This window comes from Homalodisca vitripennis, chromosome 3 (genome assembly GCF_021130785.1).
Source record: "Homalodisca vitripennis isolate AUS2020 chromosome 3, UT_GWSS_2.1, whole genome shotgun sequence".
Lineage (NCBI taxonomy): Eukaryota > Metazoa > Arthropoda > Insecta > Hemiptera > Cicadellidae > Homalodisca > Homalodisca vitripennis.
The window spans coordinates 31608494-31635379 of NC_060209.1; the positions used below are offsets into that span (position 1 = coordinate 31608494).

The 26886-nt window shown below is 31.6% G+C and overlaps 1 protein-coding gene across 1 annotated transcript; it reads right to left on the minus strand.

Annotated features, from left to right (window-relative positions):
* Nucleotides 1-1447: 1447 nt before the first annotated feature.
* On the minus strand, nt 1448-26886 carry LOC124356765 (protein transport protein Sec61 subunit alpha). The gene is made up of 9 exons (XM_046807954.1): nt 26690-26886; nt 19984-20051; nt 17153-17218; nt 15477-15687; nt 14380-14637; nt 12745-12911; nt 12362-12502; nt 8333-8581; nt 1448-2477 (listed from the first exon to the last, which is right to left on the minus strand). The coding sequence occupies exons 1-9, from the start codon at nt 26694-26696 to the stop codon at nt 2214-2216; spliced, it is 1431 nt and encodes a 476-aa protein (XP_046663910.1). The 5' UTR covers nt 26697-26886; the 3' UTR covers nt 1448-2213.

Consider the following 26886-nt stretch of genomic DNA (forward strand, 5'->3'; position numbering starts at 1 on the left):
GGCCTATCATCCAATTCAGTTTGTTTACTTTGCTTTACAACATTTAACTTCTTTATAGACAACTTCCGTTTACTTCCTATTTTCTTTTTATTACCCATTTGAACACACTTCAAAATAATAATTAGGTAAATCACAACCCAAACACAACACTACTAGTTATTATATTCTCAAAAGAATTATTTATCCTTGTAATACAATAAACACAATCACATAACCAATCACAACAACAGACTTCTTGAATACTCCAGATGTCAACCTATACTCATGACTGCCAACCTAACAAAACGTAGCAACTGAAAAAAACAACTAGTAGCACTATAAAAAGTAAAATGATGCTAAACACAAATTGTTGTTGCAAATATCTGCTAAAAATTACGTTGCAAGCATACATTCAAATAATTTTCTATCTAATTTAGAGCTTTATATATATGAAGTGTTATATATCACTGGTAAGAGGAATTTCTAGAGAATAATAATCAATAATAATCAGAAAATGTATAAAAAAATTATTTGGCGTTTGGGGTGCCCTTAAATTGTAATTGCTTTAACATTCTTGGCACACTTCTTGATATTTCTAGTTCAGCAGATGCCTTAAGTCGATTTACTGGGACTGCCTACAAAAGCTTGAGCAACTGTCTGCAGGTTTTCTTCGTTGATCATGGACGACCACACTTCTGGGCATTTAAAACACTTCTTGTTTTCAAATTTCTTATTTAACTTCCGCATGTACTGTCGAGTGGGTATCACGACACCTGCATATTTACCACTAAATTCTTCAATATTATTAGTTTTATTTTTTAATATTTCCACCACAACTGAGGAATGTAAACTCGTTATTGGGTTGTAAACATTTTAAAAACACACACGAATAAATAACAGATGCAAAGAGCGTCACTTTACACTAGCCACTGGAACAGGCGACAAACTTACTCTTTGTTGTTGCCAACTTAATATTGTTACCAACCTTTTGAAACAAAATATCCCAATTTATGGGGAACTGACATATGTGCCACCTGGTACGTTCCAACTGTGCTGACATGCCAAATCCTTTGCTTAATTCTCATATTCACATCATTGCTACTAAATTATCAAGTAGCAATTTCGGATCAATTGAGTATTGCCAAACTTTGCAAGAACAGAACATAACTTAATGATTAGCTCTCAATACCAATTTAAACCCAGACTAATACTGACACTCATTTCATTCCTTCCGGTTCTTTTTATTAAAACCTATTTAAAAAACTTGGAACCAATTGAATGAATGATTTTATGAACCGGAATCTGATTCTAAGAACCAATTTAAGCAACTACTGCACCACTAATTATAATTTGAAGTATGAAAAGATCAATAGGTATTGTTTTGCTAATGTTACATTTACATTATTATAACATTTTCAGACAAGATTAATACAAGAAGGTTTCCAGCGAAAATCAAAACACATATCAATTTGTTTCTGGACACATTTTATTGTGTCTTTTATACAGTACAAAATTAATATACAATTGTTGCAATGAGGAATGAAAAGGATGATTGTGAACGCGATGAGGCACCCTCAACACAATGACAACATTCACTCCACATGTACACAGGCTCTCCTGGTGAACAATAGTACTCTTGTTTTGCTGCAATATATTAGAACTCTTTAATGTTTTCTGTTTATAATAGTTACCAATACATAGTATTGGCATGTTAAACCTTAGTAGTACAATTGTATTTACTAGAAAAAAACATTTACTACATACAAATTGAAACCTTACATTAGTCAACAATCATCAATAAATTAAAAGCTCAGAAATAATATTGTATATGAGTTTTACAAGTTGTATATACACATTTTATTATGTTTAACAAACACCCAACAAAAACTAATTAGAAAACCTTAGCATTTTTATTTTACAAAGTTTTCAGTACAATATTCAGTCATAGAAAGATTTTGTTTTCGTTACTTTGTGATTCTATCGGAATTGTAAATTCACATAAAACCCCTTTGTTTATGACTTTGTCCACATTATTGTAAGCAATGGCCATTCCATTGAAAATATGAGGTATTTTTTCAGGACACTACTTAAACCAGTGTCATTTTGAGTACAAAATTACATAATTGATTTCATTAAGCGCTTTGTCAATGTGACAAGTAATGTCTTTTTCCATCACTAACCAACATAAATAAATTAAAGTAACGATAAAAAAAACCTACAGTTTTTAAAACAACTTAGAATAGAAGCGTACTCATGCCTCCCATTTCACTCTGTTCTTTAACAAATATTTCAAAGTATTGATAGATGATTGTGACTGCCAGCAAGATTCCAGTGCCGGAACCGATTGCTCCCATGAAGTCGGCGAGAACAGACAAAGCACCGATGCATAGACCTCCAAAGGCAGCAGCCGTAGGAATATAACGGTTCAATTCATGAATCATGGAGTTATCTCTGTGACCCCGCATCACCATTTGTTGTTCTTTCAACTGCTTGGCAACCTGGAAAAATTAAACTTTGTTACACGCTTCACTTTTGAGGTTAGGAAAATAGCAACAAAGTATATCAGTTCAAAACTACTGAGGACTGAAGAGCTATCAATACTTCAAATATTCCTCTCATACTGAATAATGTTAAAATGTACTCTGGGAGTTGAATACTATATCCTAAGTATATAAAAGACATGAGACATTTTGAATTTGAAAAATTTGAAAATTGGCCTTTGAAGATTGACTATTTTCTCTTAACTATGCCTATAGTATCTTTGGGGAGATTACTTCCTTCTTGAGACCAAGATTTTTCACATATTCTCTCTCTACAGTATATGCCAGTATAGACCATCTATTTTCTTAAAATTTACTATTTGAAATATCCCGAATGTTTTTACTGATTTTAAGTGGAGTGAGTTTTTTCATTTATCATTGAACTTGCTGTTGTGACATTACCATAATTCTTTATCAAGTACAACTACAATAACTAATACGAGAGTATCATGAAGTTCCCGGACTGTACTTGCCATTGTTTTGGACATGACTTCTATTTATGTACTAGAACTTGAAGACAAGTTAAAAGATTATGAAGAGAACATTGAATCAATGAAAAATCTGTTTCATGAGAGAGAAAAGCAACTATTAAATGAAATAAAATCTTTGGAGCAGAAACTAAAAAGCGAAAAAGAAGCAAATGAAAAACTTTATTATATATGCTGAAGAGGAGGCCAGGGGCAATTTAAAGGAGGGCTGTTTTCAGTCTGGGAATTGTAGACGTTGTGTGATCTATAAGGAAGAAACACACAAAAATGCTTGACACAATACGCACCCTAGAGAGTATAATTAAAACCCTACAAGAAAAAAGTTCAAGTCAACAAAAACAGCAGAATCTTCAAGTCCGAAAAAATTTGCCTGCTTTAATTGCTTTCCCCCTCTTACCTATAATAACAATCAAAAAACCACCTTCTGTTGATACTGAATGGCAGGAAGTTTACACAATCTCTGGTCGGAGGCAAACAGCGAGCATTTTAAAGCAATTCAGGCATTGTCAAGTCCAGATTTCACTTCAAAAATTCCTTTGAAGTGCTCCAAAGTGATTTCGAAGGTGACAAGTCTGATGTAAGTGATTGTATCATCATACCTAACACTGTCAATACTTCAAACGTAGGTTCACAGACTCACACCTGGAGAAAAACCCATAGAAAAGACTCGTCTGCTCAAAAAGGGGAAAGATGCCACATTAATACAAGAAGAAGTAGCCAAACAAAACAAAAAACTGCTATTATGTGCTGACAGCCATGCCGTGATTTAACATTTCACCTAAATAAACACTCTAAATCGTTGGATGCTGTTGGTTTTGTTAGGCCTGGTGGTTTGGCTGAGCAGATTTTGAATTTTGATAACATTGATGGTGAAGAACTGGGTCCTAATGATGTGCTTGCCATTGCATGTGGATCTAATGACGTTTTCCGCAATGAAGCTCAAAGGGCAATCGATGCAATTAGTGAAACATTGGACAAATTACAGCGGTTTTAGAATAGTTTTTAGTAGATTTGCCCACTAGGCATGACTTAAAAAATTGGTCATGTGTTAATAAAGAGATTAGAAAATTCAATAAAAACCTAGAAACTATTAGTCAAGAGTTTCCTAATGTTTCTCTGGTTAGGGCTAGTGGAGCAGATAGATATTTACATACTCGCCACGGCATGCACTTAAATGCAAGAGGCAAGTACTGGCTTGCTAAACTAATTTGTGAGGCACTGGAGGAGACAAGGAGATAGAAGTGTCTAAGATCTATGGTACAGTCGGCATCCGGGGGACTGTTTCACAGTTGCCTTCATCACAGGAAGCATGTTCTAACAACACTGGTGAGAGAGCACCACAGGATATGACTAACTCCAACGCTGATGGTGATACGTGTGCTACAGCCTTCACTTCGATTCTGAGCTTCTCATAGATGGGGTAATGGAAGAGCGGGCCTCTTTGGAAAACTGTCCACTATCAGATCTGGCTGCACCACCATAGAGACGAGCCTCTATTCAAATAGTGTTAAAATTTTGTAGAGGTGATTTAGATCTTGGTTTCCAGAGGTCTGGTAAGGATATGTGGGTGAATGTGCTACATCTTAATGTTCAATCCATAAGAAATAAAGTAAACGAATTAGCAGTGGTCTTGGATGAAGCCACTTGTGATGTTTGTTCTAAATTAATGAACATTGGCTCCTTGAGGATGAAGTAAAAGTTATATGTGCCCAGTGGTTTCCAATTAGCTTCAGCGTATTGTAGAAGCGAGCCCTATGGAGGGGCCTCTATTTTAATTAAAGATTATATTAAATTTGAAATAATTGACGTCTCACATCTAACCTGCCCCAGACTTCTGGAAGCTGCTTGTATATATGTAAATACTTTTAATGTAATATTTATCTCCTTGTATAGAACACCAGATAGTAATAGTAACATATTTTTTTACTTATCTTGAATATTTACTACATTTTATTTGTAATAGGAAACCCAAGAGTAAGATTGTTCTGGGAGCAGATTTTAATATAGATTTTTCAAAAGTTAATGATGTTTAATACAGTTATGCTCATTAACTTACTTAAATCTTTTAATTTATATCATGTCAATGACACTCCAACTAGGTATAATAATATTATTGATAATATTGTTACAAATCTAGATAAAAAACTGTTTTAGGTGCTGTCTGTGGAATTACCAGATTTCGGACCATGAGATGATTCTGTTTAATTTCTGTGTCCCATCTGTAACCCCTATGGTGAAACAGATCTCCTTTCGAAGAGTAAAGGAAAATAATGTAAACTCATTTGCTGAACAATTATCTCAGTTTGATTGGTATAGTCTGTTTGAAATTACAGACACTAATGCTGCTTTTGAATACTTTATAAAATAATCTTATGTGTTTATACAATTACTTTTGTCCAATGATTCAAAAGTCTGTTAATTTACAAAATAAAAGAAAAACTGGTAACTCCAAATGGTTTGATGAGTCTCTCCATAACATGAGAAATATTGTTAATACCTTGGGGGATATGTTGAAAATACCAGCTTATAGGGACAATGTAGCTTTAAGGAACTGCTATAACTTGCAAAAGAAAATGTACAGAGAAAGAATTAAAGAAGCCAAAATAAGGTGTAATGATACATTTATCAATGAAGCCAAATAATAAGTGCTTAGCTGCCTGGAAGGTTATAAAATTGGAAGCAGGAAATCATTTTAGTACTGATGATATATCTGCCACAGATAGCTCCAGATAAATTTAACGACCACTACATTAATATTGGTAAGGAAATACTTAGTAAGTATCAGACCAACAATAATAATAGTTTAAGACACAGTGTTTACCTTGCTAATGCTAAAAGTTCACAGGTCAGTTTTATTTTTAAAGAAATAGACGAGAAAACAAATATGTGCCATAGTTAAATCTTTAAAGCCATCTAAGTGTGAGGATATATATGGCTTATCCAATAAAATAGTGAAATTCATTTGCTCCTCTTATAATCAAGCCCTTGACTTATGTAATTAATCTTAGTTTGTCTTCCTCACGTTTTTCCAAATTGTTTAAAACTTTCAAAAAAGTATCCCCTTGTTTAAAAAAGGGCGATAGATCCTGTGTAGATAATTATAGAACAATAACGATTGTTTCGGTTTTTTCTAAATATTAGAGACTTGTGTTAAAAATCAGACCCTGTTGGACCTCAGCAAGGCTTTCGACAGTATCTCTCTCATGATATTTTATTAAATAAATTGCAGTATTATGGAATATGTAATGATACCTTACAGTTCTTCAGAACTTATTTGTGTGGTAGACTACATATGGTCAGTGTTGGTGGTCAAGATTCGTCTGTAAAAGAAGTCCTTGCTGGGGTCCCTCAGGGCTCTGTCCTTGGCCCCTCTTATTTATTTTTGTATGTCAATGACTTACCAATCAATTTGAACTGTAATACCGTATATTGTACGCGGATGATACATCTATAATAGTAAAGGGCAACTGTGTACATGATGTTCTTAGTAACACTAATAGAGTAATCAATACAGCTTCTATGTGGTTTGAGTCTAATCTCTTAAAAATGAATGATAAATAAAACTGAAAACATACTATTCTCTCTAAGAAGTATTGAAATGCAAGACTCTATATTGAAACCGGTGAAGCTCTTAGGGATAACTTTAGATTCTAAGCTTATCTGGCATGAGCATACAAAAAAATGTAATTTCAAAGTTGTCAAGAGTTTGTTTTTTTACTACGTAAACTAAAGAGCTGTGTTAGTAATAAGTTACTTAAAATTGCTTACTTTAGTTTTTTTCATTCTCATTTGTTGTATGCTAAACATTTTATGGGGGTAATAGTGTAGGTGCAGAAAGAGTTTTCCTGTGGCAGAAAAGAGCTATAAGAATTATGTTTTGTCTAGGTTATAGGGATAGCTGTAAATCATATTTTATTAACAATAATATAATGACTCTTCCATGCATTTTTTATTTTTCAAAATTTAATTATGTACGAGAAAACTTAGAAGATTTTACAAGTTTTAACAATATACATAATTTATCACACACGACATGCTAATGACTTAGTTTTGCCTACAATGAGAATTAACCAAATACAGCAAGAGTCATAAATATTTGCAAATCAAGCTCTTTAACAAGCTTCCACGAAATGTTGAGGGTGTTGGATTTGCAAACTTTTAAATCAAAAATTTCCAAATGGCTCATCACTCAGGCCTTCTACTCTGTAAACGAGTTTCTGAATTCAGAGGTAGCTATTAATGCTTAGCGTTATATCCCATCATATGAAATGTCCATACTTTTGTAGGCCAGTATATTTTACTGTGTTGTTTTTTGTTTTTTAAACTGTACATTATTGTAATATGTATTGTTTTTATGACTGACTTTGTCAATTCTGTAAAGAAAAATGGCAATAAAAATGATTCTGATTCTGATTCTGATACAAGCTGGTGTGCGAGTAGCCTCGGCCACAATAGCCACTGAGTCATTGTGCCGAGTTTCGTTGTCGTGAGTGGTTAGGTTATATCTACAAGTTATGCTTTGCTGTTGTGTGTTATCATTATGTAGCAATCACAAAATAATGGCTGATAAATTTAAGCAACGGACTTGCTACAAGTTTTGCTTTAAACTTAAGAAATCATCAACAGAAACTTTTGAAATGCTTCAAGAAGCTTTTGAAGAACATTCACTGAGCAGAACACAGATTTTTGAGTGGTACGCTCGTTTCAAGGCTGGCAGAACTTTAACCACCACGCCCAATATATATCGTGCAACTATAGTTTTGTGAACAACCGCCACGCCCGATTATACTCGTTTTCATATTACCAGCTGTTTTATTTTTGTTGTATCAGCTAATGTATTGGTATTGGTGTTCTATTATGTTAGAAATGTCTAGAGATAGCTGTCCAATTGATGGTGCATTCTTGTGGACATTACTCAAACTAACTTGGAAGCCACATGCTTTGTATCATACACGTATTCGGGAATGGTTACATTAATATTTTACAACGCGTTTTCCGATGTTTATTCGTAGATAGTTGAGTGATAGTGATATGTTGTAATGGCAGGAACATCGATGGACGAAGAGGATCTATTACAATTACTAGAATTTCTCAGGACATTTCGACAGATGGACCAGAGAGGCCTCAATAGAAAACCGGGCGGTAAGAGATATGATAAATGAGCTAATTATTCATATAGAAAAGAATTTATCAATCCTTGAGAATATGATGTATTAGAATATTTTATTACTTGTACTTATTTTATGATTTGTCAATAACCTATAGGTAAAATTAATATCTTTGTTTTCACAGTAAAATCTTGTAAAAATATGAAATGTAACTTACATCCTTAGCAGAGGAGCCGGAGACATCAATCCATGTCTTGGAGAAGAAAGCACAGGATCCCAGCATGAACACAATGTACAGCACTGCGTGGACTGGGTCCTCCAGAATATGGCCCAAGTTTTCAGGAGGTGAGAGGTAGTAGCACAGTCCGCCCACTGGGTAGGCTCTGGCTGGACCGCCACCACCGACATCCGCCCACACGCCCAGCAAATTCACAAACACGTTCCCATGGAACTTTACCGCCAGCATCTGCAAATAGAAAGAAAAATATTAAATATCATCTGATATTCACAATTGTATATAATTATGTGTAAAAATCTTTGAGACAAAAGAAAACATTGCCTTTTAAATAGATAGGACTTATTTTAAGTAATTGAGTTTGACTATTATATATTTAAAATGAAGTTTACTTTTTTATGCCAGAGTTTCAAAGGCCGGAATGATTTGGTTAGATTATGAAGGAAATAACCTGTAACCTGAGGTAAAAACATCTTGCTACAAAAATAGAATATAAAAAAGTGGATTTTATGAATTAGTCAGTCCGTATAGATGTGTTTCTCCACATTGTAGAAATTATAATCACATTTGTTACTTCAATCTGTCTGAATGTCGAACTTCAAATAATTTCAAAATCTTAACAGACTTGGTAGATGGTACAGCCAAGGAGTATATGAGATAGGGTTGTTGATGATGTCAGTTTATACTCAATAACTTCCTTAGTCTTATGAGTCTCAATGGAACCAGTTTACTCTCAATACTATTATGAAACCAACACGAAAATTTAATGAAAGAAATTATAAGAGGACATTAAATAAGTGTTGAGCTAAACTTCTTTCGAACTTACCTGACTGATCGCACTCAGAGGTGTACTTCAACAACACACTCTCGGAGTTAGCTTTAGTTAAAGATAGTGTACCAGAGGAATCGGTCCTGGGCCCATTCTTATTCTTAGTTCTTATAAATGATTTGCCTACCAATGTGGATTGTGGTTCAGTAATTTTCGCAGATGACTCCACGTTTGTTTGTAGAGGGGACTCATATCCTCCACCAAGCTAACCACTGGTTTTCATATAATGGTCTGTTACTAAATGATAATAAATTACAAAATATTTTATTTTATCTTTGTAAAAATCTTACGTAAACAAAGTATAATTTAAATTTACAGGCCTGTGTAAGACTATTGGGTATAAATGTAGATTCTAAGTTGAATTGGCAACCCCATGTTCAAAGTATCTGTTGTACGCTGTCAAGAGTAATTTTATTCCTGTGCCAACTAAATAAACTTGTTCCCAAAGATTATCTTAGATCTGCATAAATTATGGATTTTTTCATAGTACCATATTGTATGGAATCACCCTATGGGGTAACAGTCATGATATTCAAAAGTATTAATATTACAGAAAAAGGCTGTTAGAATTTTGGATAGTGTCTCCTCCTTAACTACATGTAAATAAATTTTTGCGGAGGAAGGTATTCTTACGGTTATCAACCTTTATATTTATTCATGTCTGATTAAAGTAAAATAGAATCTTGCTTTTTCTCTGTTTTTTCTTGACTTTTTTCTTAGAAATGACATCATCAATATCCTACTAGAGGCAGCTTATATTTAGATCAGCCCTACTACAGATTAAGCAAATCACAATCTATGTATTCTTTTATCAGTATCCGTTTGTTTAAAAAACTACCTCTTACCACTCATAGTAAATGGGCTTAGTAAATCCAAATCAGTGATGTATAGATGGCTGTTAACTAGACCTTTTTATAGTATAGATGAATACCTGGCACTATCTGTGATAGATGTTTCTTTTTAATTTTAAACCTATCTGTATTAATGTGCCTACATAAATGTTTAACTGTTTTAATTGTCTGTTATTGTACTATTTACTTATTTATTATTGAATCTTTTACCAATTTATTCCAATTTTATTAATTTATTTTCTGTAGAATCTGTATTTATTGTTGATTGTCCATGCTTAGTTAAACATAAAATACTATTATTTCATCTCGGCCAGTCAGGTTTTCACTTGAATTAGCATTTAATTTAATATATTGTGAGCTAATATTCTATTGAAGCTTTGGTGACGATGTCAATGCATTTTAATGATGTTATGATGACTAATAAAGATTCTTTAATACTATGATAGATATCGCACCTAGTGCACAAGCCAGGAGTATTGGTCAATTAAGACTAGTAAGCCAGTAATAGTGATATCAATATAATGATAAAATTATGGTTCAAGTTGAAAATAATGTGGAAAATTAACTATTCCTAAAAAAAAGACAAATGCAATCGGATATGAAGCCAAGTGCCAATCATAGTAATAAAAAAGGTCAAAAAAGAATTGAGAAATCTTAGTCAATTCATAATTTATTTGTATTATTCCAAACCAATTAAAATTTCAAATAAAATACTAATTCACAAACACCATATTCGTAATCGTTAATAATTATCAACCAATAGCCTTATTTTTGTCTAAGATACATGAGCATATGTACAATTAATTTCATACTTGTAAAATACATTAACTTCATAATATTCAATATGGCTTTAGAACTGGAAGGTAGGCAAATTACTACTGGTCTCATTTTTAGTAATCTATTATAAAGTTGGTCGATGGGAAGTACTATTGGAGTATCTATGGATTTATAGTACAAAGGCTTTGATAGTATACTTCATCTGTACAAATTGAAAAATTAAAAAGTGGTGGATGATTAACTGCTTCTCTGACTTGGGTTTCATACCTACTGAACGACAACAATCAGTTGGTAGATACAATCATGTGACTCACAGTATCAGTAACAAAATTAAAAGGTGACTTGACTTCACATGTGCAGTCTATGAAGTTTGGCGTTTCACAAGTGTCAATCTTAGGTACTCTCATTCAACTTTAACCACAAGTAAATCTATTAATCCCAATAATCTACAAATATGTTTGTATAACACTCAACAAAAACAAAAAATACTAAACAGTAAATCTCAGACAAGAAGTTCAATAAAAACATTTTCAAATAAGCAAATCACATTTTGTGTTACATTTAAAAGTTAAAATCTCAGTTGAGTATAAGAAAATATTTTAAAACTTTCTAATTAACACTTCTATTTACTTAGTGATTTGTGTTTCCACATTAACTCAATATAATTTGATTTTTTTATAGTATTAAGAAAAGTAAAACTAATAAAAATTGTACCATTGCAAAATTGTACATAGCACCTACCCTACTGGACATTATCTTTAATGTAATGTAGAGTGGAATCACAACTCAATGTCTGAAGTCTACTGAGAATGTCGTCAATTAAGTCATTTCACAAAATAAATGTTTTACAATTATTCAATCTTAAATTTAAATTTAGATTGTTAAAATTGTTACATACACCAAGTTTATAAGGGTCATAGTAGCACAATCCAGTACTAGAATCCACTCCTAGAATCCACACACTTTAACGGTTTGGCTTGTTTCGAAGCAAAAGCTGATTACTTCCATTTAATTTTTATTCAATTTTCCACCTGCTTTAACTCACAATGACAAGATACAAAACGTATTAAACTATTTGATAAAAATTTAGATAGTAGTTCTGAGCACGTAAACATGTTTTCATACTTCTATTTAAATATGTTTAGAATATTTTTTCGCTAATAGAACCTGTTTTAAAGTTTCGTTTTTAATACACCCCATTGTTTAATATTTTAAATTAAGTTTAGAAAAATACAGAATTTTTTTAGAAAAATTAAAGAAATAACTAAATGAAATTTCATGTCATTAATTTATTTTTACATAGTTGCAAGCAGCACTGTACAATAAAATCCCTAAAAGGAGGCAGTACTCCTAAAAATAACATTATTTCATAGTAATTGTTGATTATTTCTCAGTTGTACTCCTCGTGTATCCCCTCAGTAATATTTTTGCCTGAATAAAAATACATTTTACCTTTTCCTTAAGAACCCAATCTAATGTGTCTCTTACGCACACTAAAATTGAAAATCTACAAGCAAACAATACACTTTAACATCAAAAGTTGCTGTTGATTACCTGTGAGATAACATACAAGTTGGAGACCAGAGCAGACTGCAGGATGATGGGTATATTGGAGGTGTAGAACAGTTTGATGGGGTAGCTGCTGTACTGCCCTCGGTAACGGGCTGACTTGATGGGCAAGTCTACTCGGAATCCCTACAATGAAACCAAGACATTAGCCTCTCTATTACTAGATTCTAATTGTAACCAAACAAACTTTACATGATTATATTTTTGGAGTGAAAAAGAAATAATACCAAAATATCAGCACATTTAAAAACTTAAGTAAATTTAAGATTAAAATGTATAATTTTTACACTGTGTAATGAAAATTTAAATGGAAACAATTAAAATGTGAAAACACTTCAAGAACCTTGTTACTAATGCACACAATATACCTGGAAGTAAATGACTATCGCAAAGACAAGAACGGTGGCAAGGAGATTCATCAAATTGGGGAGGTTCTGGCGATAAAAGGCTTCCCGGAGAGCTCTGACCTTGTCCTGTCTGGTGGCTAGAAGGTGGAACAGCGCAATAACGGCTCCCTCAAACTCTGTTCCCCTACCTGTAACAGTTTACCAGCACATATACATTATGTATGGTTGTAAAGCTGTAAGAATGGTACCAATATTTTGGTAAAAGTATGCTAACTAATATAATAATATGGACACAGAAAGCAGAAAGTAGCTGGCAAGTATTTTAAGAACTGTAGTACCAGTAAGTGTACTTGTAGTATAGTAATCAGTAACTGTGTATAGCATTTGATTATCACCATGATACAAATATCCTGACACTGACTGGTGTCCTGATCCTAGTCGGTTTAGGTACTACTAAAAATTTCAGTTAAACCCAGGTTTACCAGGAAACAGGAAAAAAAAATGAAACAGGGCAACATTTATTTTAAATTTTACTTTGAAGTTCACATTGACCTTTTACATAACAACTATCAATCTCAAGCGTGAACCATACTGTGTGACTCTGAACAAACTGTGATCACAAATGAAAATGGATCACAAGAGTTTCTGCAGTCTCCCTTCAAATAGACGATTAAATCTTAGAGTAAATTAATTTTAATCCATTAGTTTAGACTAATGACCGTTACTTGTGCAGTCAAAGAGTGGACCAGATGTACACTCAAGACCTCAGCAAGAATTCAAACTTGTCATGTTACTAATTAACAGTTGTTTTTAAATGTATACCAGCAGATTATTTGCCAACAATTTTCTTCCTCCAGTACTGATGAATCATGACAATGTACAGGCATGTACTATAAGAGAAAAATACTGATTTTTTAAAATAATTGTAATTAATTGCCAAGTGCTCCTTACACTGTGATATGCCTAAAATTACAGCCTGCTGCATTTTGGTATTACAACATGTTTCTAATTCCAATTTCACAAATAGCTTACTATTTCATTTTTTATTTGAAACTATTTTATTCTGTAGTAAGGTTTAAAGGCTAGCCTGTAAAATATGAGCAAAACACATTTTTGAAATGATGGGGTATATTCTTTGTATAATATTTTGTTTTTACATTATAATACTTCAAAGGTGAAATGGTAAGATGAATTATTACATTTGTGTGTGTGTCGGTATCAATAAAAATTGTGTACGAGAGCTACAAAATCTGAGTTTCGTGCGCAATAGTAAAAACAACTACACTTGACCAATTTTAAAAGTTTGTATAACATTTTCAATAAATTAAAAATAAAAATAATTTGTACTATTTTTTTGGAATAAAACAACAGTTGTTAGTTTAAAAATAATTTTGCTATTAAACATGTAATCAGAAAGACCAAATTAAAACAACTTTATAATAATTAGCATAAATAATATATAATGAACGTGTAAAGACAATTCAGTTTTATTTACTGTTTAGGAGTGAATAACTTACTGCTACTTAGAATTAGGTTCTGTTAATTCATTTCACAAAAAGTTATTGCTAAGTCTAGGCACTAAATTCTACTTTAACTCGCCCCATAGAATTATGAATGATCTGACCAAGTAAAATAACAAGTTACGGTCGAACAGACCTGTATTGACAGTGGCAGGACTGAAAGCCTTCCAGACGATGGTCTCACAGATATTAGTAGCAATGAAGAGTGAGATACCAGAGCCGAGACCGTAACCCTTCTGTAGCAGTTCATCCAACAGTAGTACAATGAGACCCGCTACGAACAGCTGGATGATGATGAGCAAACAGACGCCAGCACCTATCTCTGACGGGTCTCCGTACATGCCTGTCATCACGTAAACGATAGCCTGACCTACCGTAATCACCATGCCGAACACTGCAAAACAATACATTAAGTATTAAATTTAATTATTTTAAAAGAAACATTAACTATTACTCTACTTTCCTAAAACATTAATGGAATCCATTCGTGCAGTCTAATTTAAAGGAGGTGTAAGGTAAGCCTCATGGTATGCTTCCGGGGTGTGCAAAAGGTCCTTGAGGCTTAAGTGCATGGCAATAGGCCGTTCCATAGAAGAAGAAGAAGGTTTAATAACTATTCTATTTATAACTAAATTTACACATGAAAGAAAATGTATTTTGTAGGTTGTAGATTTTAGTTGGAGTGAAATTTGCAACCACTACGATAAATTACAGATATACAATCTATAAAGATATATTAATATTAAAAGTTGAACGAAGTAGTTTGTTTCTATACATTAAAAAAAATTATTTTGCTACATATTAGAGAACAACATTAAGTGATAAGGTAACAATAAATGTAGTTTTTTATGTGTTTTAATAGTATTATATTTAACTATTAATTTTAAACCAAGAACAGCTATACGATAACATTTGAAAACTATAATATTTAAAAGTTCTCATAATATATGCACTCAAAATTCCCAGTGTTTTGTAAATAACTTTAAAGAGATAGACAAAATTTTAAGTTTTTATGTGAATAGGCCAAAGCTATCATTTTATTTAAAAAAAAAAGGAAAGTTACCATTTGTGGTGCTATGGAGGACATATTTATTTAGATAATTAGACAAAGTTACAGCATAATACTTCGTAATAGAGAGAAAGAGAGAGCAACAAGAAAAACGATAAATGCTATGTAAACATTTTCAAACTACATCTGTCTAATATTGACACATTACATCATGATTCACTTACATTTTTGAGCACCGTTGAACAAAGCTCTGTCTTTAGGCGTGTCTCCGACCTCAATAATCTTGGCTCCAGCAAGTAGCTGCATGATGAGACCTGACGTGACGATGGGAGAGATACCTAGCTCCATTAACGTTCCTCTGTTGGACGCCAAGATCACACGAATCCAATAAAAGGGATCCGCCGAGTCTGAGCTCATGATTCCAAATAGAGGAATCTAAAAATCCCAACAATTAATGATTATAATCTGATTAGTATTACATATACAAAAGGGTCGCTTAATTAGTAATGTAATCAATCGCTATCGCTAAAATTGTTTATTTAATGGATGCAAATCTTTGGGTACTTTTTAACTTAGTTCTAGCAGCTTTTCACGCTTGTCCTATTGTTATTATAACTTTTATACATGACAAAAACGTTTCCGGGTTGATATTGAAAAGCCCCTTTTGTACATGAAGTATTACTTCATTAGATTGAAAATGTTTTCCAAACATATGGAAGTCAAATCGGATAGATGCTGCAGGGAAATGTAGAAGGATCTCCCACCTCAGTTTATGAAGTAATCCCTTTGTTACTTATGGTGAATGTGTGCATGCATTATAAACCAAATCATATCTGAGTCCACAATGTTTCATTCTAATGGCAGACATGATTTTGATTGTAAGCAAACAACTGTAACTGTCTAGCTTTTGATAATTCACTGATTTCCGAGATTGTCACAATAAAAAAGCATCTACAAACCCCAGAATACATTGAGTATGACATTACATGCAAAAGGTTGGGCCTTGGAGTGTTTTTTTTTTTTTTTTTTTTTTTTTTTTTTTTTTTTTTTTTTTTTTTTTTTTTTTTTTTTTTTTTTTTATGGATTAACTAATAAGCACTACTCTTTCTGCCGAGATTCCAGCTCTGTGTTTAATTCCAGTTTAGATTCAGTGTCAACTCTTTTAACTGCTGACTGACTTGAATCCTGATATATTTGTGGTGTCTGTAAGTTGTCTTGGAATCCATCTCAAACAAGTTTTTATGTACTTTAGGTTATTCTGTATAAGTATTACGTACAGTTCCAACACTCGCATGTACTTCACCAGCTACCAGTTCTAACAATAATATGTTTTTCTCCTGAATTAACACCACAATTGAGGGAAGAAAAAAAAATGTAACTTTCAGTTATCAACTTCCTTGTTCATCACTGAAACTTTAATGGCTATGTTTAAACTGGTATACTGTAAACATTAAAATGATTCAAACACTTTCAAAATTCTTTCATGGTTTTCACATTTAGAACTTTAAAATCTAATCTGTTTCAATGCTCTAGTGAAGTCACCATTGTTAACTATTTTTGAACAAGTGATTAGAATCGAAGTACAAGGATGTCAACTTGAAGCAAAATACAAAGATATCAACTTGAAACACTAAAAGTATTTTAAAATCAAATCAGTTTATGAGGTATAGTGAGTTGTATTGTTATCTACTGAATGACCCTTATAGAATAATGATAAGCAGTCATTTTTTTAGAGTATCAATATGTATCTGATCACTTGTCATTTAACTTCAGAAAAGACTTTACTAACGCAGTTCCAATTGGCTAAATCATATTAAATTACTCATTGTAAGGAGTTGCAATTAAGTTTGTTTGAATCACAGAAAATCGTAACTTAGACAAGGCACTGCTTGAAACTTACTTGACAACAAACCAAAAATATGAAAAGGGTGATGGCAGTCCATAGTACTTTTTCTCTGAACTGGATCTGTAAAAATAACATAGAACAATCAGTTTATTATAATGTCACAATACCTTTCCCTCATTGTGAGAGAAGATCTCTGCTATAGAGTATCAGATAGGTCTATATCCCAAACACACTACTAAGTAGGACAGTTAATGGTGACCCCCTTAGTATTTGTTCTATAACAAATCTTAATGTTAAACCAAAATCTTATCTTTATAATAAAGAACGTATCAAAACTTGATGATAAAACACAGGAGAGAAAAGTTTATGGTTAAGAATTAACATTGATTTATGGGACAAAAATGGGGGAGAGGGATTTCAGGATAAGGATGCAATTCATACAAAAGTTTAGCCTATTTATAAAAGAAAATTTAAAATGATAAATGAAACTACCATGAAACACATCACCACAGTACTTTTATATTTGTAAATTTAGCAAATATGAAAATTTATTGTCGTCTCTGATCCTGTATTTATCAGATTCTTCTCAGATTCTACAAAAAAATAATAGAAACTGTAATGTTACACTGTTTGTCTACTAATTTTTTGGTACTTTGGTATTACGTGATATATATATATAGGTAAATATGTACGTATGTATTATAAATATAAAAAGTTAGAATTTACCATTACAAGCAGTCATATGATCTGAGCTTGACTCTATGTACTACCTCAAGGAATGATTTTCTTCTTTTGCCAAAAGTGCGGGGTGGCTGGGGGCATTTTCGATCAGTACTTTACTCACATCAGATTAGAAAATACCGATCAGAAATGACCCTGGCTGTCAGTGTGGGACTTAGGTGGCCTGTACTTCTTGCGAAAAAATAAAAAAATAATCAAAATGGTACCCAAATTCAGATCAGATCACGTGAGCACTTGTTAAAGTTAACTTTAACTTTGGAACTACTACTAACATATTCATGAGAATGTAATCTAAACATACTTACATTGTGTAATAACAAGTTATAGAAAGGGACAGAATGGCCTCCATACAATACCAAAGTACCTATTTTCCTTCAAATTCTATTGAGAAAGTATTATTAACTAATTTTATGTACCACCTACAAAAGTTTTTATGTACCATACTTTTCAATTTTTAAATTTAACATAAGCTAAAAAGTTTTGCATTTAAATAAACTGTAAAATATTCGAAACACCAAAAACCCGAACACCCGTTTTTTTTTACTTGTGAACTGTATTTTAGCACGGTGCTGTGACAGGACAATGAATGACCTAGGGAGTGTTGTTTTGAACCATTGATTCCCCTTCTCACTGGCGGTTGTATTTTTAACCCTGTCTGTGTACGTTGTGTCACTATCACTAGTGAGTTCAGTTGTACTTGTTCATTAGTGTAGTTGTAGTTATAGTCCACAGTCCGTAATATTCTTCAGTAACATTCAATAACTAATACATAGTGTTTATTTTTATTCATCCTACTATTTTGAGTATAATTACGTATTTTAGGTTATGTTCCAAAATCAGAATAAAATGGAAATCAGATTCCCCTCTCCCGGTCACAATTAGTTTGCATTCTGGACGCTGTACTGTATTGTACAAATTTATTTTGGTGCAGTATAAATTATATTTATTTTTGACTTTTTATTTTATACATTCTTATATACTGTCATTAAAACTTTGAAGAAATATAAATAAAAATGTCACTTACAAATTTGCTACGATGAATAAATTTAACATAACTGTGAAAGCAACAGTAGATATATGATAGATGATTTAGTCTTTATCAAATGATTTAATAAAAACAATTTAAATGCAAAACTTGTTAACTTAAATGTTAAACTCAAAAATTGAAAATTAAACAATGGCACAGTCTTTTAGTGATACATGAAATTAGGTAACAATACTTTGTCAATAGAATTTGAAGGCAAATCAGTAAACATATTATTAAACCTAAAATAAATACAAAAAATCAGTAACACTAATTTTTAGTGTGCCTCTCAACGATAGCAAATGTCTGGAAAAATCCTGTTTCCTTCACAATCCTTCTATCCTCTAAAACAAACATCAAACAAAGAAGCACTTACATTCAACATTTTCTAAGCTCAGTAAATAAAAACTTTAAAATTGTCATTCCTGAATAGTTTAGCTCTGTGGGATACAAAACTTCCTGCAATAGTACAATGCTTTAGAACAACCAATACAATTTTTTATACTTAAGGCTTATTTCAACCACAAGAAATGCTAAATATATAACATGTTATACATAGTTTTACTCAAAAGAAGAATACAAAATTAACTAGTATTATTTACCTTCAAAGTAAAACAATTTTATCATGCTTCTAAAATTACATAACATATAAAAACAATTATATCTTCAAATTCTATTTTATAATTATGTACTTACCTAACTTTTTATGAACAAAAAAAATTCAATACAAACTAACTACACATTGTACACTAAACTGTATGCTCACTTCAGGAATATATACTTTCTATTATGGTTTGCAAACTAAATAGAAAAATATTTAAAGATTATATATTTTACAAAAGTTGTGACGTCTAAATTTATCTAGTTTAGAGTTGTGATTTTTTTTGTAATTGTACTATAAAAATACATAATGTACATTAACATCATACTATAGCTAGAGAGTGTATACTTATAGAAGAATTAAAAGGAAATATATTGATTCCTTAGGTCAAAATTTAATTTAGGCCTTCTAAAAATCCACATACCTATTGCATATAAAATATGTGCTTGCTAATGTATTTCATGGTTGTGTAAGTTTCAAATTCTTAAAAAATAACAAATAGAATACTAATAAACATACCTTTCTTTCAGGTTTCGCTATCTCAGGCAGTATACTGCAGAAAGGTTTTATAACTTCTAAGAATTTAACTGAAACAGAAAACGAACAAGTTTACATTAATAACCTGTAGGATAAGAAAACTGGCTATTTTGTAGAAAAAACAAAAACTAGTGAAAACTATGGAATGATATACATTTGAGGATACAAACTGAGCAATAGTGCACATTTTTATACAAATATTAATTACCCTAGTGACTGGCTAAACAAGGCTGAGAGAGAATCTAAATATTCTTATTCAAAAATCTGATCAAAAATAATGATAAATGCAGAGTTCCATATCGGACCAGGTGCATTTATTTCATTTCTGACCTTTATTTAATTGTAGTATTCTTTTTGCTGATTAGTTATAAATGTATGTGTTTTAAGCTTTAAAATTGATTCTAAAAATTCATCAATAAAATCATCGGTGCTTTTTACTACTGTTTCCATTGAACACATATCTACAATTGAGATGAGTCACTCACTTTTTGAAAGTAACTTCATCTATTATTTCACTGTTAAATTTTTGATACAGCAACTCTTCCAAATCAGAACCACCAGAGCATTTTTTACACACATTCATATAACAGTGCTGAGGTGGATTACTGTACACATTATCTTGGCCAGACAGAAGTTGTAAGATTTCAAAGAGGTTTTTTTCCAGGACTAAAGTTTGCATTTTTGCTCCAGTCATCATTAACTTGATGTTCTGGTGCAATAATCACATGCACACAGTATGAGTTCAACTTTTTTTCAATTAGGATACAGATCTTTTACCTAAGCTCACAAAACTTTTGAAAAACTAATTCGGCCTATGGAGAATTTTTCCTTAAATAATTTATATATTTCTATTAAATTTGCTAAAGTTAATCGCTTTTTGTATTTAGACCTTTCCATATTTATTCCTAAAGGAAACATAATCTTTTTTTATCTGGCATAATTCTGCTAAAGTCATCTGCTAAGAAATATAAAAATCTTTCACCAATTCTACAAAATTTTCTTTCCAAGTTCTTCAAGGTCTAAAATTGGGGGTTGAAAGTATGCCCTTTTCTGTAACTATTTTTACAGCACGGTCCATGTAATTACTTACTCCAAACTCGACTTCTATTTTTTTTTATACTCCAGTTTATTGGTAAAACAGACAAAATTGTCAATTTTTAAATTCTTTTGGTTGTGTTTGCAAATCTTTCTCTGTAGCTATTGAATAATTTCTGATTCTCCTGATCATAAACAGCTTGTTCTCTTGGCTTTATATTTGTAGTAAATTCTTTTCTGAACTTATTTTTATTTTGTCAATTTTTTAGTTGTGTGTGTGACTTTTACTACTACACGATAAAACATCTTCATCTATCTTGTTTATTTCAGAAATCTTCTTTTACATATATCACTTATTTTTATACCACTGGATATTGACAAACCTAAAGAGCACATCCATATACTGTATTATGTTTATTTCATAAATATAATCAATTACAAACCACACACAATAACTAGTATCACATAGTAGAGAGCACTCCCAAAACTTATTAGAGATGGGTGTTATTCAACGTAACAGGATAAACAACGGTGTTGCTGACTAGCACCAGACTAGAGACAGTTGTACCCGCAACATCTTGCGAGAAGCTCCCTGTTATTTTAGCAATGAGATGACAACGAACAACGAATTCATTAATTTCGTTGCCGCCTGTACCATTTCGTTCAACAGTAAGCTTAACCGGGAAACAATCCAAAGCAGCAGACTCGAAATCCTTCAGCTGTTATTTGAGCAACGAGGTTGTAATGAACAACAGAGTTGTAGAGTGACCATTTATATTTAGCAGACAAAATTAATTATGTTTAATACACAAAATAAATTGTTTAGTTTGACGATGTTCATGTGTGTCCAATAGTTGTGTAAAGTTGTTATGTGTGCATTGTTTAAACTTAAACAATTTTTGTTTTATTTCTTACTAATTAATTATTCGAATATTTACTGCAAATCCAAATTAATAATTTTATATTTTGGGTCAATCCATTTCAAATCACCCAGGTCATGTTGCTCAACATTTTAATCTGCCTAATTTTTTTATTATGAGTTCCCTATGGGTAGACAATCACAAAACACTATTTGAAAAAATTTTACAAGCCATAGTTTTTTCCTGGCGGCCATTTTGTAAATGGCGGTTTTGCAGATTTTAGTAAAATACGCGGTTCGCGAAAAGTTTAATTGCCAAGCTATTTTTTTAAAGATATCAGAATAATCCAAAAAACCAGTGTGTTTCAGCATAAAATGAACTTCAATTTGACATTATAATAATGTTTCTTTTGTGCAAGAAAGTCAGTCAAACTTGTTTCTGCAAAATCTCGGAAGAAAATCATCAATTGTTACTTTTTTAAGACCATAAAAGTTTAAAAAAGAAAGAGAGACTCACTACTAATATTTTTATTTCTTTGTTGAAAACTAATATAACTACCTACTGAAAAAGTTTTAGCCCCGAGAATGCTCTCCTTTATTTTCTAGAGCTTTTCAAAAATGGCCGAAAGCCTAATAATGTCAATTTTCTAGGGTTAATAACTAAAAAGGGACTGAATGAAAATAAATTAAAATTTTTAACAAAATGTTCTTTATGCACATAGGAATATCTCATAAAAAAAATTATGACTGAGAGTTAACTACATTTAGAGATATACAGCATTGAATTTCAGTTAAAAGCGCTACCCTTTTTCTCGCTTGAGCGGTACCAAGTTAGCAAACAAGGGCTTGTTTAAATCATTATGTTAACAATAAACTTATATTTAATGCTCAAAACATTATATTCCTTATTTAAACCTACTTAGGATTTACAATAAAAAATTATTTAAAACCAGAAAAATTAGTGACCATCTTGATCACAATACCACGACTGTGTACACATTTCAACATCACCTAATTAGTGAAATAAAGAAGATAAACCCTAATTTTTGAAATGGTAATTTACTTTAGCGATGGAGCAAAGCAGCCAGTACAAAAATAAGAAAAAACTTCATTAATGTCAGCCTACACAAAAATGATTTCAGTTTAAAAGCAGAAATGGAATTTCTTTGCCTCATCACACGGGAAGAATTCTTGCGATGGTATTGGGGGAACCACGAAACGAGAAGTTACACGAGCTTCACTTAAAAGACCTTACACTGAACATATCCTGACTCCACAAGATATGTTCAAATATTGTTGAGAAAATATTACTGGAGTTCAGTATATTTTTGTTCCTTCAGCCGAAAATCAAGCAAATGGAAACAAAACTTACCAAAGATTGGAATGCTGTTTACCAGTGAAAGAAACAAGAAGCTATCACAGATACATCCCCATAAGTGGCAACCAAATAAGATGTTTTGTTACTTCTGCAGGCTCAAACTTTGATGATCATCAAACATCGATACTTTTCACAAATGTATCATCTTTTACGAGTAATGACTATGTTGCTTGTATCTATGATGACATTTCTTTCTCCCTTCTGGACCAAAAACTGCCTTCCAGCTTTCCAAAAATGACACTGCCTGGGTGCCTGCTAAGAAAATAGTGCGAAAGGTGACTCCACGGAACTAACGACTGTGTCTGGTAGGACACATTATAACATAAATGAGAAACTATGTAATGGAATATCATCTTTATTTAATTCGCTGATGAAAATATTGCAGCCAACAAGTAATTGAAACCAATGTTTTAAATCTAAATGCACAGAAGAACAATATCATGTGGATACTGTATGCAAGTGTAGTACAAAAATTGTATCGGTAAGTTAAGTTGAAGAATTATGATTCCTTACCTATTGTTCTCACTGTCTAAGATTATGAGTTACTATTTTAAAATATTCCTCAGGTACTAACACATATTTTTTTACATCATGTATTTTATAAAATGTATTTGACAATATTATATTTTAGAACATAAATTTAAATGCATATACATTTTTGACAGTATAAATAGATCTAAGCAAATTATTTTTTCCTAAAGTGCGCAAGTGCTATTTTGTGGTTATGAGTATTGTTTATTTATACCATTATTTTTCTGGTTTTAAATAATTTTTATTATAAATCCTAAGTAGGTTTAAATAAGGAATATAATGTTTTGAGCATTAAATATAAGTTTATTGTTAACATAATGATTTAAAAACAAGCCCTTGTTTGCTAACTTGGTAACAGCACAAGCGAGAAAAAGGGTAGCGCTTTTAACTGAAATTCAATGCTGTATATCTCTAAATGTAGTTTAACTCTCAGTCATAATTTTTTTTATGAGATATTCCTATGTGCATAAAGAACATTTTGTAAAATTTTAATTTATTTTCATTCAGTCCCTTTTTAGTTAATTAACCCTAGAAAATTGACATTATTAGGCTTTCGGCCATTTTTGAAAAGCTCTAGAAAATAAAGGAGAGCATTCTCAGGGCTAAAACTTTTTCAGTAGGTAGTTTATATTAGTTTTCAACAAAGAAATAAAATATTAGTAGTGAGTCCTCTTTTTTCTCCTTAAACTTTTATGGTCTTAAAAAAGTAACAATTGATGATTTTCTTCCGAGATTTTTGCAGAACAAGTTTGACTGACTTTCTTGCACAAAAGAAACATTATTATAAATGTCAAATTGAAGTTCATTTTATGCTGAATACACTGGTTTTTTGGATTATTCTGATATCTTTAAAAAAAATAGCTTGGCAATTAAACTTTTTGCAAACCGCGTATTTTACTAAAATCTGCAAAATCCGCCATTTAAAAAAATGGCCCGCCAGGAAAAAACTATGGCTTGTAAAATTTTTTCAAATAGTGTTTTGTGATTGTCTACCCATAGGGAACTCATAATAAAAAAATTAGGCAAATTAAAAAATGTTGAGCAACAAATTTATTTTTTATTGGGTGATTTGAAATGGATTGACCCATTTCCCCTAAAAGTTAATCTAAAAATTGTTAAGAATGTAACTAAATTTGCAAATTTAAAGGTATCAACCAAATTATATAAAAAAAATTATCTGGTTAAGGGAGATAATTATTTCATACCTCACTCATTATGGAACACAGTACCTTACCTAATGTACATGGCAATGGCAGCTCACACCAAACCACAATGTACTCCGGTAACATAATATTTTTTTAATAACAACCCATTTTCATCTCATTCTGAAATATTTTCAGTTACTAATGGTGTAAATAACATATTTTTTCAAAAAAATCAACTACAACGTTTTTTGGGTTTTTCAAAAACCACTTTCAACAAATTTCAAAATGTATGAAACATAGTCACGTGATATATCAAATTAAAAGGTTATTTTCAAATAGAAAAGAATGCAAAAATTTGAGCACTTTACTTAGCTACATTAGGCTACTTATAAAATATTAGACATAGCCAAAAACTGTTTTTGTAGATTTTTAGAAGCTTGTCACTTGAAAACCAAAAGGCAGAAAAAAGTAAAATTTTACATTTTAACTAGTCTTGGTAGGTACAAGTTATATACACAAAGTTATAAAATCTGAGAGGTCAAGGTCCAGACCATTGGTTGATTTGACATGGAATGACCCAAACGTAATTCCTTGTGAAACAAGAAACACACATATGTCATTGTTCTTACCGCCATTAGTCAATAACCAAACACATAATTTCACTTTAAATGTATTTCCAAACATGATTTTACTTTGGATTAAATTTGAACGATTATGACAAACTGAATTGTTTTAGGTTTTTAAATGTACTATAGAATATATATACTTTTATATTTAATAGAAATGTATTTATTTAAAATTGTATAAAATAACTAAACTGTATATAAAATACTCTTGAGTCTTGTAGTACTTTCAATTACTTCACAGAGTAGACATATGTGTGATAGCATTTTAAAAAGGCTCGAATGGATTACCATCAATTGGCTAATCATTACTTGCCGATACATAGGTTATATTCTGCAAGATGATCATCAATGCAGTCATTTCTGAGACCAGTTTTTAAGGATTTCTTTGTAGTTCTCCAATTAGATTCTATAGTTTGGAATTTTGCAGAAGTCAGTGTATATACGATATTTGTATGTAAAACATTGTTCAATGTTTAAAAATACATTTTGAGCCAACATCTGCATATTCATCGCTATTGTTCTTCTCGTTATTACTAACCTTCTCTCTATATAAACGAAATAACAGCTGGCAATGACGTCACTAGCCTACTCAGTATATAGGCTAATCAAATAAAAAAAGCTTGCAATAATTAATTATGAATATCTATAGGTCAATGTTGTATTCGATAGTATCAATATTTAAAATAAATAATCATGATTCAATTGCAGTTGTGGCCACTTATTATACTGCAGCCACATTATTCAAAGTGGTTTAAAGTAGGGTAAAAATCATAGAATTACTCAACAGTCAGCTAAACCTAAGCCTACACTTATTTTATGGAACACATACTACTTCAGTACTTGCATTCCTGAGTAACTTGCCTGGCCCATATGACCCTAAGTCTAGTGTCAAATAATAGTGTTAATTTTTTTGTCAAAAATTAAAAATTAGTTTTATTGAAACTATGTCCTATTTGATAACCATTACCAATAGTAAAAATATGTTTCCCTAAGTAATTTAAAACATATTGAAGTCATACAAACTATCACTCTGAACATTCAGTTGAGCCTGAAAGTCCAAAGTATTAAGATTTTTCTATTTGTAGGCATTAATTAATTGGTGTAGGCAACTTACTTCCCATTTTTGCAGGTTTTAATCTTCCAAGTTTGATGAACTAGATCCTCTCAATAACGATATTTCTTGAAATGTCTCCTGTCAAACAGTCCTCGGCCTACCGACGTTACATGACACGACGAACACTACAACGTAAAGGAGACTTCTTTTGAAAGCTTACTATCTCTATTTCCTTACACGTAGCAACAACAGTAAAC